We start from the raw sequence: 15,550 nt of genomic DNA on the forward strand, positions 1-15,550 counted from the left end.
TCCCCGATTCTTTCCAGACCTGGCTGGGCTGTCTTCTCAGGCCTGAGTGTGCTGTTGTTTCACTCTGAGCCTTGCTCTAAGCCTCTCCTCATGGTGCGTCTCATTTTTTGCCCCCACTCAGGTCCCCCTGAATTATATTGGTATATTTATTCCCAAATGAAGTCATCTCATTCTTTTGGGGAGGTCAGATGCGAAACAACTGCATCTTCCCCTGGCTTCCTTTCTCCCTCTCTCCTTCACATCATCAGTTCCAGAGAAGCAAGGTCATGACTGACCTAGAGGAACGATCAAGGCAAACTCCCAGTGCCACAATGTGGATGATGGTGAGCAAGTGCTCAGAGGACCCAAGGGGACACAGCACCAGCATTAGGAAAGAAACAGCACCGAGCCACCTCTCTTGCTTTGCCCACCCATCTTTGGTCTCTGCAAAGCTTAGAAATGGAATCATTTGCAGAGTTCAGTGTTTATTTCATGATCACTTCTCCAAGGATTGTTCTGGTGATTAAAGATTTAGAAATGAAGGAGTAGGTGATCTGGAAGTGTCACCTGAAGCTGAAGGCCTTCTAATCTGGACCCTCGAGAAGGCAAAAGTAGTCATCTGTGGCCAGCCACAGCACGGTCTTTATTATAAGTGAAACTCTTTTCAGATGGAGCCCTGGATCAGCTAGTGGGATAAGGAAAGGAGCTAGAGCATGCATATTTCCCCCCACCACACACGCTCAAATATTCAAATACTTTACTCATTTAACTTAACTCCACCGAGGTTTGAATGAGCGGAGAGAATCCAACTTAAAAAGGCTTTAACTACCTTTGGGAACCCAAGTGCTTGTTCTCTGTATACCAATGACATGTTCTCTCTGGGACAAAATGTCCCATTCCCAAATAAAACAACTGCAGGGACACCTAAAACTTAATAGAAATCCTGCAGGAGAAAGGGAAGCCACTCAGCTTTGCTTCCTCCCTCCCTCCACCCCATGCACCTGACATTCTAACCTCAAAGCCTTTTTGATCACTGCATTTCCTCAGCTTCCAATCTCCTCTCTACATCCCCACTCCCTGTCTAAATTGACATTTCTGCCTGTCTAAATTGTACCCATATTTCTAGGTCCATCTCAGATACCACTTTGACCAGGAGGTCTCTGATCCCCCAGCAGAAACAAGCTTTCCATCACCTGTATTCCCACAGCATCTTCTTTTAGTCCTTACCATGACATTGAACTCATTGTTCCATGACTTACTTGCCTCGTGCACATGGCTGTATCTCCTTTGAGTGTAGAAGTCAGGAATGTGTCTGGTTCATGTATGTGATCCTAACACCCGGTATGCGGCTTGGCACACAATAGGCATTCAAAAAATAAATTGTTGATTTCAACTGATTTGATCACTTCCTTGTTGATTCTTTTGTTCTTGTGGTAGACAGAAGTCATGGTCTTTGCTTCCTCAAGTCATGATCTCAGAAGCCCTCAGGTTTGGATGGGGACAAGTTGACCCTTTTTGTGGAGTTCTTTCATGAAGGGCTTGTCTCTGGACCCTTCTGTTTTTCTAGTGCCCATCGTAGCAGAAGCACATACTTCAACACACTTTCCTAAGAATCCTGAGCTACCCACACATTATTATTATTGTTATTATTTTTGAGGAAGATTGGCCCTGAGCTAACATCTGTGCCAGTCTTCCTCTATTTTACGTGGGATGCTGCCACAGCATGGCTTGACAAGCGATGCTAGGTCCACGCCCAAGATCCGAACCTGTGAACCCTGGGCTGCCAAAGCAGAGCACGAGAACTTAACCACTATGCCACCAGGCAGGCTCCACATTATTTTATTGTCACAATTGAAATGGCAAATTGCTTGAATAAAGAGAATCTCTCAGTAGGAGTCTAATATCAGCGTTATACAGGAATACACTGCCATGCTACTCCTTGTTCTTTCTAGGTGTTTACTTGTTCATTTATTTTGTATTTTGGGGACCTGGGGGATTACGTTCCAATCTTTATGAACACAATTGCTGTTCTATATCAATCAGTTTTCTTCCCAAAGGGCAAAGAGAGACTAATTTGCCTACTTTAAAACAAAAGCATTATTCTGTTTTCTAAGAAAGCTAACTTCTCAAGACTGCTCAGGATTGAGCAGGTCAGGCAGCTTTTGTTTTTGTGGCCAAGCACGAGCATTTGTAATTGCACTGTGTTGTGTTACAGAGAGTGCGATAAGGAATGCCGGGGACATAGATCTCACCTTTTGAGCCAGAAATCTCAGACCCAACAGGAAATTTCCAACAAAATTACAAAACAGTTTACAGTTCAAGAGGCTATTTAAGCAGACATATTTGTAAAATGATTATTTATTGCATTAAAATAATTCACACCAGTAGGTGCCCACATGGCCTTTTTTGTACTCCAAACTAGGTTGCCAAAGAGAACAGGAGCACCTCTGTCAAAGCTGGCAGATCGATGGGTAGTCTGATGTTTGGTTCCAGTTCTCTGAGCAGCCTCAAAAAAGGACTAAACTGCTGTGACCAGAACAGAGCTGTCATGAGAAATGTATCACTCTCCAGAGATGGTCTCATAGACTGTCTGGGGGTTAAGGAAGAATTCATCATGCATGCTCAATGTGCAGAGCACTCTGTAGGATGAGTGGAACTTGGCTAAGGTAGTGTCCTATGGGGATTCCCCTCAGAACAGGCTCTCGGTGAATACTCTGTTCCCTTTAGGACAGATTTTACTTGAGTCTTGCATCCCCTTTCCCACTCCACACCTCCTCTTGAGAGATTAGACTCCAGCTTCTGGGAATTTGGTTTTCAGTACCCCCTGCACATTTCCACAGCACTTCTTAACCTTCTAGCTAAGCCTACAAAAAACGTGGCGTAGCCATCCCTCTCTGTACTCACTGGTCCAGAGCCTCAATCAAATGGGCACCCCGATATCCAAAGAGTGAGAGGGGAGAGGCTGCGGAAAAGTCCCCACTCACCGTAGCGTTTCTACTCAGACATTTTCAAGTTGCCCCTGGGTACAGCTCACCTGCAGCGCGCAGACCGGAGCGCGCAGCGTCTCCACGCACGCACATACTCTCTGGTCAACCGGGGCGTGCAGGCTTCCAGCGCATGGTGCACACACTTCCTGCTGGGTTACCAAGTGAGCACGTGAGCTCCTTTTCCGCTTTAGGGGCAGTAGCCTGAGGAGGTCTCTCTATTCAGCTTCTCTAATCTCGTTGCATCCGCTCCCTCCCGCAGTAACGCCCCTCCCCAGCGAATCACTCTTGCTCGCAGGAGACAAGTATTTTACTCCCGGTCACATCTGGGGGCAAAGGCCGTGCACAGTCGAGGTAGGGCTCCCCGTGTGCCCACTCGCACAGCCTGGGACGATAAACCATACAATGGCTTCATGGGAGGTGCCTCTCTAGCGGTGCATTTTTCTCCTAGGGGTGGACCAAGATTGTCACTCCCTTCTCCGAACTGGGAAAAAGTTTCTTCCTCCCAAACTCTAGGCTTCTGGCGCAGACAGGCAGCAAGGCAGACCTTCGCTTCGCGGCAGAATCGCGGGCCAGGGCACAAAGGAAATGTTCTGTGGGTGGCTCTCCCGGCTGGATGCACCCTGGGGACCCTTTCAAGGGCTCCATAAAAGTCGCTGGAATAAATGGGCTCAATTGTCTGCGCACCGTTTGGCTGAGCCCCACTTCCTCGCGCCCCAATTTATTTACATTCCTGATGCCTCTCCGCGCTTCTGGGCGCCCCCACACTGCCCAGAGTTAACAGAGTCAAGAGAGGGAGAGTGTGTGAAGGGAAGTGGGACAGAGGCCGGTGGCCTGGCCCTCTGACGCTGATCTCCACCTGGTTTTGCAGCCTCTCCTCTCCTGAGAGGGTCCCCCAGCCTTATCACAGGCTGCTCCTTTGCTCTTCTCCCCATTCTCGTCACTCCTGCCCCTTGATGGGGGTGGGGGTGGGGGCTAGCATCCCCTAATGCACTCTCCTCTTTTCCCTCCCAGAGAAGGCCACGTTGCAGTGTCTGCACACCCTGGGCCTCCGCCTGCGTCAGTAGGCGGAGCTACTGGGCAGCAGGTCATAGCGTCCCCCACTATAGACCACCACGCCAGGCGGGTAGTAGAGGTCGGGCTCCGCGGCCGGGTGGAGAGGCGCCAGGGCCTGCAGCCCCTGATCCTCGGGCTCTGGCTTAGTGGTGGCGGTGAAGGGGCGCATGCTGGTGAGCGAAGGCGACGCGATGCACCAAAGCAAGTTCTTGAGCGCCTTGCGGAACTCTCGGCGCACGAGGCAGTAGAGGATGGGGTTGAGGCAGCTGTTGGAGTGAGCCAGGCACACGCTCACGGGGAACGCGTATACCTGGCACAGGAAGTACTCTTGGCTGAAGGGCACTGCGTTGAACTTGATGAGGATGCTCCAGGTGGTGAGCGCCTGGTTGGGCAGCCAACACAGGAAGAAGGACAGGACCACGATGGTCACTGATTTGGTGACTTTAGACCGCCTCCGGGCGCTGGCTCCAGCCAAGCCTCCTCCAGCCGCTGGGGCGCCTCCTTCGGTCCCTGCCACGCGGTGGTCGGAGATGAAGCGTACCAGCAGCAGATAGCACAGGCTAATGATGCCCAGCGGCAGCACGAAGCCTAGCAGCACTTTCTGCAAGTGGTAGAGGCCCAGCCAGAACTGCCTGTCGCCGCCCAGCAACTTGTCGGGGAAGCGCACCAGGCACAGCTCCTCGCCCATCACCTTGATCGTGGTGGAGAAGATGGCATTGGGCAGGGAGGCCAGCACGGCCGAGGCCCAGATCAGCACGCACAGTGCCTTGGCCGAGAAGCAGCAGCTGTCCTCCAGGCTCTGACCGCAGCAGTCGCCCCGGCTGTGCCCTCGGGTCCGGTGGCTCTTAAGAGCTGAAGCCACCGAGTGGTATCGCGCCACGCTCATGGCGGTGAGGAAGAAGACGCTGGCGTACATGTTTATGGACGTCACTATGGATACGATCTTACACATGGCCTTGCCGAAGGGCCATTTGAAGTCGAGAGCGTTCTCTACTGCCCAGAAGGGCAGGGTGAGCACAAACTGAAAGTCCGTTAGCGCCAGGTTGGTGACGAAGAGGTTGATGTAGGACTTGCGCCAGCCTTGCTTGCTCTTCATCAGGTAGAGCACCAGCAGGTTGCCCGCCAGCCCCAACGCGCAAACCACCCAGTACACCACGCTGATGAGGATCCGAACCCGGGCCTCGGTGTCCGCGCTCTCCGCCCCGCCGCTACCCGGGGGATGCCCTGGCGCGGCGCCGTCGGGCAACTCTAGCCCCAGCTCCCACCACAAGTCCTGGAGCTGCAGCGACGTGTTGCCACTGCTGTTGGCAGCCTGCAGAAGGTCCGGGATGAGACGGAAGAGTTCTGCGAGCTCGTCCCCGCCAGCCGCCTTATTCATGGTGGCTATCGTGGCTCGAACGCCCACCTGCATGCTCAGGTGCCTCTAGGTCATGTTCCAGGGACAAGACCTAAGAGAGTCCAGCTCCCACAGGGGTCTTTCCCGGGACGAGGGCGCAGGGCATGAGTGGGAGCTTTCAAAGCAGCCGCTGAAGATAGAGCCTAGGAATTGGGCGCCAAGCGCGTCCCGGGCGCCCAGGAGTTGCGCTCAGTTGGCTCTGGAGGGGAGTTGAGCAGAGCTCAGCTCCCAAGGCGAACAGTCAGCGTCCAGGTGTTCTCTCGCCAAGGTCAGAGTCTCAGGGTCTCTACTGTACGACTCAGACTTTCACCCCTGCGTTTCCCGTTGTCACTTGGCACTAGCGTATAACCCACCCGGCCTCTCAGGACCGCTATTGCGCGCCCGCGCCTTCTCTTTCAAATACCTTTGTCGCTTCCTCTGCTGCTGCTTGGACGAGGTTTCTGTCCTTTGAAAGAAAAAGATAGGAGAGTTCCGTCTACCTCGCTCTGACTCTCTGGAGGTCTTTCGATGTCGTTGTCGCTGTCTCACGTTTCGTCTCTCCGCTGTTGTCGACTCCCAGTGAGTTGCCAGCTCCGCTCACCCGAGTTAAATTCTCAAGACGTTCGCGGAGTTACACCCGCAAAGCCGAGGCTGCGGGCTCCCAAAGAGCATGCGTAAACCCCTCGCAGAGAGTGGGGGCGCTTTCCGAGGTGCTGAACTTCGCCGCGCCCTCCGCGGGGGAGGAAGGAGAGGCGGGCAGTAGGCAGAGCCCATTGGTCAACTCCCCTTTTCCTCTTCAAAGTTTCAAAAGAAAATAGTCGTAACCCTTTACTTGCTGGAGAAATTCTGCTTTTACTTGAGATCCCTTTTCCTTTCTTTATTCCTGAACATAACTATTGGATTTTTTTCTCTTCATTACTCCCACTTTATTTTTGAAATTATCCCATTTGCTGAAGGATGGTTCTAAAAATACACAATCTCTTGCCCATTTTTCTTTTTAAAAGCAATAATAGTGTCCTCTCTCCATGCCCAGATCCTAAATCAGATGATGGGCTTTGTGAATACACAAACTCAAGTTCCACTTGCCTTTCTTTAATTAGCTGACTACTTTAATTGGTGCCTGTGATTGCCAGGATTTTCAAAGGGTTTTCACCTAGCAGAACTTGGGGGTGGGGAGTGGGCAGAACTCTGCAAGTTCTCTGCTTTGGTATATTCTGAGAACTGAAGCTAAGCCGAACATATAATTGGTGAGCCGAATTCACAGACATTAGGTACCACCTGTCTAGCTCTCAGCTCAAATCTCTTCAACAAATTGTTTACTCACATAAACCCGTATTCTCTTTACCTTGATGCAGTTGGAATAGAAGATCCCAGAGGGTTGTTTTGGGACCACCAGTTCCCGATTTCCATCACTCTTATAATCAGAACTCTTTACCAGGTTTAAAGACCGATGGAAGTAAATTCTAAGGAAACTTCTATGTTCCTTTGGGCAAGGGGATCCAGTGTAAACCATTTGAATTACATCTTAAATTGCAGTTTATTTAAATGACAGCACAACTTCTCTAGTATAAATTACACTTTTTACGGTGGGCTTAAGAGATTTGAAATGTTTTCCTTACTGCCTGGGACTAAACTGAAATAAAAGTATCTTTAAACCTATTTGTCCTCAGTCCTGGGGTAATGCAGAACTTGCGACTTTACTTGTAGAGATAAGGAGGATACGACTTTAAAGCAGAGGAGATAGAAAAAATTTAGTGAAAAAACAAACACGGTACCCAAAATATATGAAGGGAAACAAACAATCTTGATTCCAAAGCGAAAACACAGTTCCAGAGAACACACTTCATCGTAAACGCTGGACTGCTCAGCCTGCCCGGTAGAGGGCGCCAGGGCTCTGGTAAAACCAAAAAGCAAACCAAGCCACCTCTTTGGAACAGCTCCAATATGGAGAAGCCCGGCCAGCCCTGAAATTCCTCCCAATCCACAGGCTGCTTCCGTGCATACCTCTTACCCCTATTTTAGTAGCCTCACCTTCAGGCTCAGTGTTCACTTTATTTTTTACTAGTTTTTTCTCCATTAAATTTTAATCTCTCCTTTATTAAAAAAATTTTTTAAAAAATATTTCAAGGTGCTGTTGAAAAACAAGGAAGCCTAGGGCATACCCTGAAAGCTCTTTGCCTCAGTTTTCTCTGTTGTATATAGAAGGAATTGTGGTTTTCAAATATTCTGAGGATAGGTCTGAGCGGGTGACATCAGAGTCAGCAGGGGAGCTTGCTGAAAACGTAGGCTGCAGCCCTCCTCCAGCCCCGGCTGGCCCCGGAGATTCTGACTCTCAGTGGAGTTGGAAAGGGGCCCAAGAATCTACATTTTAAACGCGTTCTTCCAGGTGATACAAATTTTTCCCCAAGTTTGGGAACATCTGGATTTTTATTCCTTTTCTAACTCTTCGCGTAAAAAAATTTAAGCGCCAAAAAAGAAATAATGTCCACTGATGGCTTATCACACACTGAGATGGGAAGTGAAGGAAGAGAAGAGGGTTTTGCCAAGTTTCCCTAAAATCGCACTTAGGCCTGACAGCGACCTTTCTTCACCATTGGTCTGGGAGGGCCATGCGCTCCTGAGGAATACCAGGCCTTGAGTACTAGCCAGCACCGCTCAGATTGAGCCCTCAGGAAAGGCTGTTCCCAAGTATGACTCTCAGAGAGTGCTGCCCAGATGCAGAAATCACAGATCTTTTACATTACCGTAATTGTGAACAGAGTTCCTACTATATACGCAAAACAATGCATTAGGTGTTTGGACATATAACATCAGTGATACAATACGAATAATAGAAGCAATGATCACCACTCACATTACATGTTTATTTGGATACTATTATTTTCCTAGGGTTGCTGTAACAAATTATTACAAACTAGGTGGTTTAAAACAACAGAAATTTATTCTCTCAATGTACTGGAGGCTAGAAGTCAGAAGTCAATGTGTTGGGAGAGTTGATTCCTTCTGGAAGTCCTGAGGAAGAAACCATCCATGCCTCTCTCCTAGCTTCTAATGGTTCTAAGGTAATTCCTTGGCTTGTAGCTACATCTCTCCCTTCTCTGTCTCTGTCTTCAGATGACATTCTCCCCTCTCTGTGTATGTGGGTGTCTGTTTTCTCTCCTTATAAGGACATTAGTCATTGAATTAGGGTCCATTTTAATCCAGTATGACTTCATCTTAACTAACTACATCTGCAAAGACCCTGTTTACAAACAAGGTCACATTCGCAGGTACTGGGGGCTAGGACTTGAATATATCTTTTTGAGGGACACAGTTCTACCCACTACAGATAATAACTGTGTTCACTGTGCATAGAATTTTATCTGCATCATTTCACGTAATGCTCACAACCAGTGAGCTTGATACTATTATTACCCCAAATCTGATTTCTAGCAAATCTGATTTGCTACTTGACATTTCCACATGGTTACTGATTTTTCCTTTAAATTTCTCAATCTTAGTAAATGGCATTACTATTCACTTAACTGTTCAAGCTAAAAACCTAAGAGTAATTCTTTATTTCTTATTTTCCCTCATACCCATTCTAAGTAGGTCCTGTTAGCATGTTCTCAAGAACAGAAACAAAAATTCCCCAAACCAAAAAATTCCTGAATCCATCTACTTCTCTCCATTTCTCTCTGTATTAGTTATCTCTTGCTGAATAACAATTTATGCTAAAACTATATGGCTTAAAACAACAAACATTATCTCACAGTTTCTGCAAGTCAGAAATCCAGGTGCAGCATAAAGTCATTGGCTCAAGGTCTCTCAAGAGGTTGCAGTCAAACTATCGGTTGGGGCTGTGGTTTCATCTGAAGGCTTATGTGGTAGGAAGAAGAGTCTGCCTCTAAGCTTACTCACCTGGTTGCTGGCCGACCTTGATCTTTCACCATGTGGGATTCTCCACATGGCTGCTTCACAGTATGGCAGCTGGTTTCCACCAGCGTGAGTGATGAGAGAGAGAGAACTGGGCATGAAAACTATAGTCTTTTTATAATCTAATATCAGATGTGACACTCCCACCACTTCTGCCATGTTTTATTTTTTAGAGGTGAGTTGGTAAGTCAAGTCCACAGTCAAGGAGAGGGGAGTTATACAATAACATGCTTACTAGGAGGCAGGGATCATTGGGACCATCTTAAAGGCTGACTACCACTGCAGGGCAGGTTGTTACAACATCCAGCAGAAAACAGGGGTTGAAGGTCTACTCAACCGAGCAATATTTCCCCAGCTACACAGTGCTAGGGCAACAGAGATTGAAGTTCAAGCCTAGTAAAGTGGAGGGGAATAAGTAAATAGTCCAGGCTTTCAGTCAAAACCCCAGAAAAGGCACACCCTAAGGGTAAGTTCTACACTCTATTCTCAACAATCAGAAAATACACTCTTTCTTCAAGTCTGCATAGAACATTCACCAAAATAAGCCACAGGCTGGGCCAAAATCAAGTTTCAACAAATTTCAAAGGGTTGAAATCACACAGACATGTATTTTGAGCACAGTGGAATTAAACTAGAAATCAACAAAAGGTTGATAACTACAAGTCCTCAAATGTGTCGAAATTAAGCAGCATTTTAACCAACCCATGAGTTAAAGAACTAACATTTATAAGATGTTATAAAATAAATTATAAAATATTTTATAGTAAATCATAATAAAATATGACATCAAAATTTGTGGGATGCAACTAAAGCAGGGCTTAGAGGGAAATTTATAGCTATATATGCATCTTTTTAAAAAGAAGAAAGGTCAAACATCAACGATCTAGGCTTCCAACTCAAGATACTCGAGGAAGAAAAATAAATTAATTCCAAAAGAAGAAGTATGGAAATATTAAAGAGAAGAGCAGAAATACATGAAGGGCCCTCGCTATGTCAGGGATAAACCTTCTAGTTGCTAGGTCATAGAGAGGTGAGGGGAGGGGGCTCTCAAGGGAGGACCAGAGCAGCCCAGAGGTGGTTACTCAGAGGGCTTGGGGCAGAGGTCAACCAGTAGGTATGGAGATGTATAAACACTTTTTAAAATCTCTGCTGCTATGCTCACTCATACCAGCTGAATATGAATATGAGGTCTCCTCAATATGATGCCACCATCTATTGAACCATTCTTGTCAACTTAACTCCACCAGATACAACATCCTTGACACTGAATTGCACTGACACTACCCCACTAGTCATTCCCCATATTTTGATAAGCAATCTCCCTCTCTCTTAGTTTACTGTGTTCTTTTTGCCTAAATGGACATTTCTCTCCTATCCCTTTTGCCTGACTGGTGAATTACTGATTGTTCTTCAAGGTTAAACTCACACAATTATTTCCTCTTTGGAAGATTTTATTATTCCTAATATTTTCTAGAGAGAATTAGTCACTCTTTCTGTGCTCCCAAAGGACTTTATATGAACATTTATTACAGCGCTTATTACTGTCTCAGACAGACAATAACAAACAACTACCCCTCCTTCAAACTGAATACCTCTTGAGAACTATATTCCATGTTTAATCTCTTTGTATCCTCAATTCCTGACATAGTGCCTGGAAAATTATATGCAGCTTGAACCCATGAATGAGTCATTAATTCCATTTCTTACTAACCACTAACATTCATTCAACAATAAGAAAGAAATTCCCAGTTGGAAGACCCTGCAATCATCTGCAAACTCTGTTTCAAGTGCTTTTCCAGTCCTCCTCCCCATGTTCCACACACTCAGAACTTGGCAACTGCCATTCTCAATGCACTGGAAGCAATATTCTCCCTGACTTTTGCCTTAGTTAGGAGGGTCTCTGTAATCAGGGAAACAATCATGGGTCCCAGTTAAATAGTTAGTTGGGACTTGTTTCATAAAAAGATATTAAAATGAGTCTGGATTACTTTACAGCATTCTGAAAGCAAAAAATGTCACATTTCATTATTTTTCTAAATCAAATTAAACCCGGCTTAAAGCTCCCCTTATTAAGTTGGAGAGAAATCAAGACCAGCCAACTTTGGTGACTTCCTGTTCTTCAACGGGGCTATTCCCCAGGCTCATGCAGTCTGGAGAAGAGAAGGAGGGCCCTGGTCCTCACGCCAAGCTGGCACACTGCTGCTGTCTTTAACTCTCGAGGACTGAGTGGCCCCCCAAATTGGGCAGCTCCACTGGCAGCTTCATTTATCATACTGAGATCTGCTCTGGAGTCCTCTGTTGAGTGTCTCAACATCATGGCCCTAATGTGTAAGACATCTGTATGGTCATCCTCACTCTGGGATGCTGCATTGAGGTAGGCTCTGAACCCATTCTGGAATCTCCAACCCTCTTCCTATCCCAGTTCCTAAGGCTCACCATCTTCTGGTGTTGAATACCTCCTTTTTTAATTATTGAAACTCCATTTCTTTCACCATTGAGAAAAAACTCAACCTAATCACCTCATGCCCTCTAAAATAGTGATTCTTAAAATGCAGTCCCAGCCAGGAGCATTAGCATCACCTGGGAGCTTGTTAGACATATAAATTTACAGGCTCCACCCAATACCTACAGAATCATAAACCCTGGAGTCAGGCCCAGCAATCTAGGGTTTAACAAGCCCTCCAGGTGATTTTGATGTATTAAAGTTTGAGAACAACTGTTCTAAAACAAAGAAGTAGCTTTCCCCCCAACTCCTACTCTGAAACACACACAGAGACAAAACTGTTAGCCACTCTTCCCCTTAAGGAAAGCCCAGACACCAGGACAACAGGATGTGATAGGAGGGAGGGCATGTGGGTATGGAGACTGATTACTTTTCCTTTCTAAGGTTATGAATGCCCATCAGAGAAAGAAACAAAACACAGGAAAATTTCTGTGGCAGGATGACTTATTGATGTACTGTTTCTTTGCTGTCTTAGAATCTCTTGAGGACCTTAAAAGCATTCCAATCCCTGGGTTTCTCCCCCCAGGAATTCTGAATTAATAAGTCTGGAGTGAGTCCAGATGTTACTTTTCCAAAGTTCCCCACATTATTCTAATGCACGGCCAAGGGTAAAGTCCATTGCCCTTGATCCCCTGTTGCTTATTTGAAGATGACCCAGGTCAACTAACTCACCATTAACTTGTAGGCTTGCTTGTGACTCAGTGAAGGATGGAATGGGAGCATCCAGTCCTAGGTTCTACCAGTTGCCTCATATTCAGTCAAGAGTTGACATTTCTATTATTTTCCTTGCTTACTCACTCATGATCAGAGGAGCAGTTATAGCCTTCACACACAGGTCTAACAATTGCAAAGTCACTTAGGAATGCTTTTGAATATCAGTTTCTATACTCTTCCTATTTCTGTCATTGCAAACTAGCTGAGGCTGATTTTTCTTGTGTAGCTTTCAAGTTCCTTTTGTTAAAAATCAGTAGTCACCCATAGTAGAGGTGCATAAGGGATGATCTCGGTCCCCTCTCTACCACCTCTTTACCAGGTTTCAAAGAAGCATAGCTCATAACAAGTTCTGCCACTTACATTTATTTGTAAGCAGAAACAAAAGAATCATACAACCCATTCTGTAGGCTCAATGAATCTAGCGAGCATCTAGCATAAAGGGTTCTCGTGCTTGGGACTGATTGAACTTCTTGAATATATGAGTTTATAGTCTTCATCAAATTTGGAAAAATTTTGGCCATTATTTCTTCAAATAGTTTTTGATTCCCCTCAACCCTTTTGTAAACTTCAATTATGTGCATATTATGCTGTTTGAAGTGTTCCACGGCTCCCTGATGCAGTGTGGGGTTTATTTTCCAGTCTTTTTATCTATGTGTTTCATTTTGGATAGTTTCTATGACTTCAAGTTCACTAATATTTTCTTTTGTAGCATCCAATCAGCTAGTAATACTATGTAGTGTAGTTTCCATCTCAGACATTGTTTTTTTAATCCCTGGAAGTTCAACTTGGATCTTTTTTATATCTCTCCTCAACATGCTCGTGATTTCTTCTATCTTCTTAAACCTATAAAATGTAATTATTATACCTTTAAAAATACCCTCATCTACTCATTCTATCAGAAGTGTCATTTCTGGGGCTGTTTCTATCGATTGACTTTTCTCCTCATTTTGAACTGCATTTCCCTGCATCTTTGCATTCCTGATCATTTTTGACACACAGGGTGGATTTTACTTTGTTGCTTGCTTGATATTTTTGTATTCTTTAAATAGTCTTGCATCACATTTAAGTTACTTGTAAAGAATTTGGTCCTCTGAAGGCTTGCTTTTATGTTTTGTTAGGTGAGACCGGGACAATCTTTATTCTAGGTCTAATTTTGTCCCAATTCTGAGGCAATATTCTCTGATGCCTTGTGTATTACAAGGTTTTTTCTAATTTGACTGGTAGGAAAGCAAACTATTCCTGGCCCGGTGTCATTGTTGGAATTGGTTCACCTGAAGCTTTCCAGTGTTTTCTTTTTTTTCCTGCCTCAGTTTATTCTCATGCATGGACTGAGCAGTACCTAGTTAAAGGCTTGTGGGGAATCCTTTACACATCTCTGGAACTTTGTGTATATACAGCTCTCTCCTCTCTGTGCAAGTCTCTCCTCTTCCACAGTCTGTCCTGCAAACTCTTAGCTACTTTGACTTCCTCAAATTCTTAACTTCCTCCTCAATTCAGAGACCGTTGAGCTGTTTGGGGTCCCCTGCCCGCATTGCAGCCTGAAACTCTCTCCACGCAGTAATCTGGGTAATTGTAGGACTCACATTACCTGTTTGCCTCCTCTCAGGGGTCATTGTCCTGTGCTGCTTGTTGCCCAATGTCTGAAAACCATTGTTTCATATATTTTACCCACTCTTTTTTTAGTTAAATTGAAAGGGCAAATCACATGCCTGTTACTGCATCATGGTTGAAAATGGAAATCCGTTTTTACTAGATATTTATATCCTGTATATACAAGATTGGGGAGTGTCTCTACAATATCTTAATCAAGTCACATATCTTCAATATTTTAGTTAAGAGACATCTGGTGTTTATCAGAGATAAAGATAGTTGTAGTACTTTTAGTTGCTGACTTGTAGTGTGAACTTCTGATTAAATAATACCTGACCATTCTCAACGTTCATATTCTTTTTTCCACTATGTAAATTAAAAGTAACACATACTAATATCATCGACAATGAAATTTTTACAAGTAAATTATAGATGTTGTACCCCATCCCTTCCAATAAAACTGCGTGCAGACCTGGGATTTAGGTCTCACTTGCCAAATCCTCACCAGCAGAGTGCGAACTGTTGGTTCCTCTTTCATGTCTGGATTCCAAGATTAGATGCTAGAACCAGAACCGTGTGCAGAAATGACAGAGAGGGGTGCTCAGAACACTGCCATCGACCCCCGAGCAGTGGCCAGTGCCCTACCTTCTGCTGAGGTACACACAGTGTTTGTGTTGTAACAAGTGTCAATGTTAACAAACCTCTCTTTGCTGCAGTGACTGGTGATTTAAATAGTTACATTTGTTTTCAGCAAATCCACAAAGGAGAATATTTATTCTTCAGGGCAAAGAGAGAAGGGAATATCTAATACTAAACAGAATCTGTTTCCCAAGGTCAGGTGGAAGTTGGAAGAGGAAGCCGACTCGTTAATAGAGGGGTGTCTCCATGGGCCTCTGAGCAGTTCACTCCCCAAAACATTCCTCACTAAGTCTCCCACCCAAACCCATCCTCAGATTAAATATTCATTTACCATTTTTCCTTTGAGAGAAATGCAGAAAAGAATGAAACACATCCCCTGTACTAACAGTTTATAATCAAGCGCAGAATCATTCACAACAAATCACAAGATTCATTAACTCGAATTTCACTGCATGAAATGCAGCTCAGTTGCCCACTTTCTGATTCACTGCTTGACAACATCACCTCTTTCTATGAGTCTTTCACAGACTTCTCTCTGGTTTACATCCTGATCCATGCATTTCATAAACATATCCTGTGTTCCTAATTTTCTCACTCTGGGTTTCAAAGACTTCATCAGCCTATCCATACGCATATCACCCCTCTCTCCTACAAAAGATGAATGACAACACCTTAATCTGATTAAGGCCACTGCTTTACTGCAGGAAACAGTGATTGAATCAATACAGCCATTTGCTCTTGGAGACCTCTCAGGAGACTTGGTGTGGGTTTAGCAGGACAGAGAAACATGTAACT

The 15,550-nt window shown here is 45.2% G+C and overlaps 1 protein-coding gene across 1 annotated transcript; it reads right to left on the reverse strand.

The window, feature by feature from the left end:
- Window positions 1-4,023: 4,023 nt before the first annotated feature.
- RXFP3 (relaxin family peptide receptor 3) lies at window positions 4,024-5,430 on the reverse strand. The gene has a single exon (NM_001257167.1). It carries the CDS (start codon window positions 5,428-5,430, stop codon window positions 4,024-4,026), a length of 1,407 nt encoding a protein of 468 aa, NP_001244096.1.
- Window positions 5,431-15,550: the final 10,120 nt, after the last annotated feature.

Source organism: Equus caballus, chromosome 21, assembly GCF_041296265.1.
Source record: "Equus caballus isolate H_3958 breed thoroughbred chromosome 21, TB-T2T, whole genome shotgun sequence".
Classification (NCBI taxonomy): Eukaryota; Metazoa; Chordata; class Mammalia; order Perissodactyla; family Equidae; genus Equus; species Equus caballus.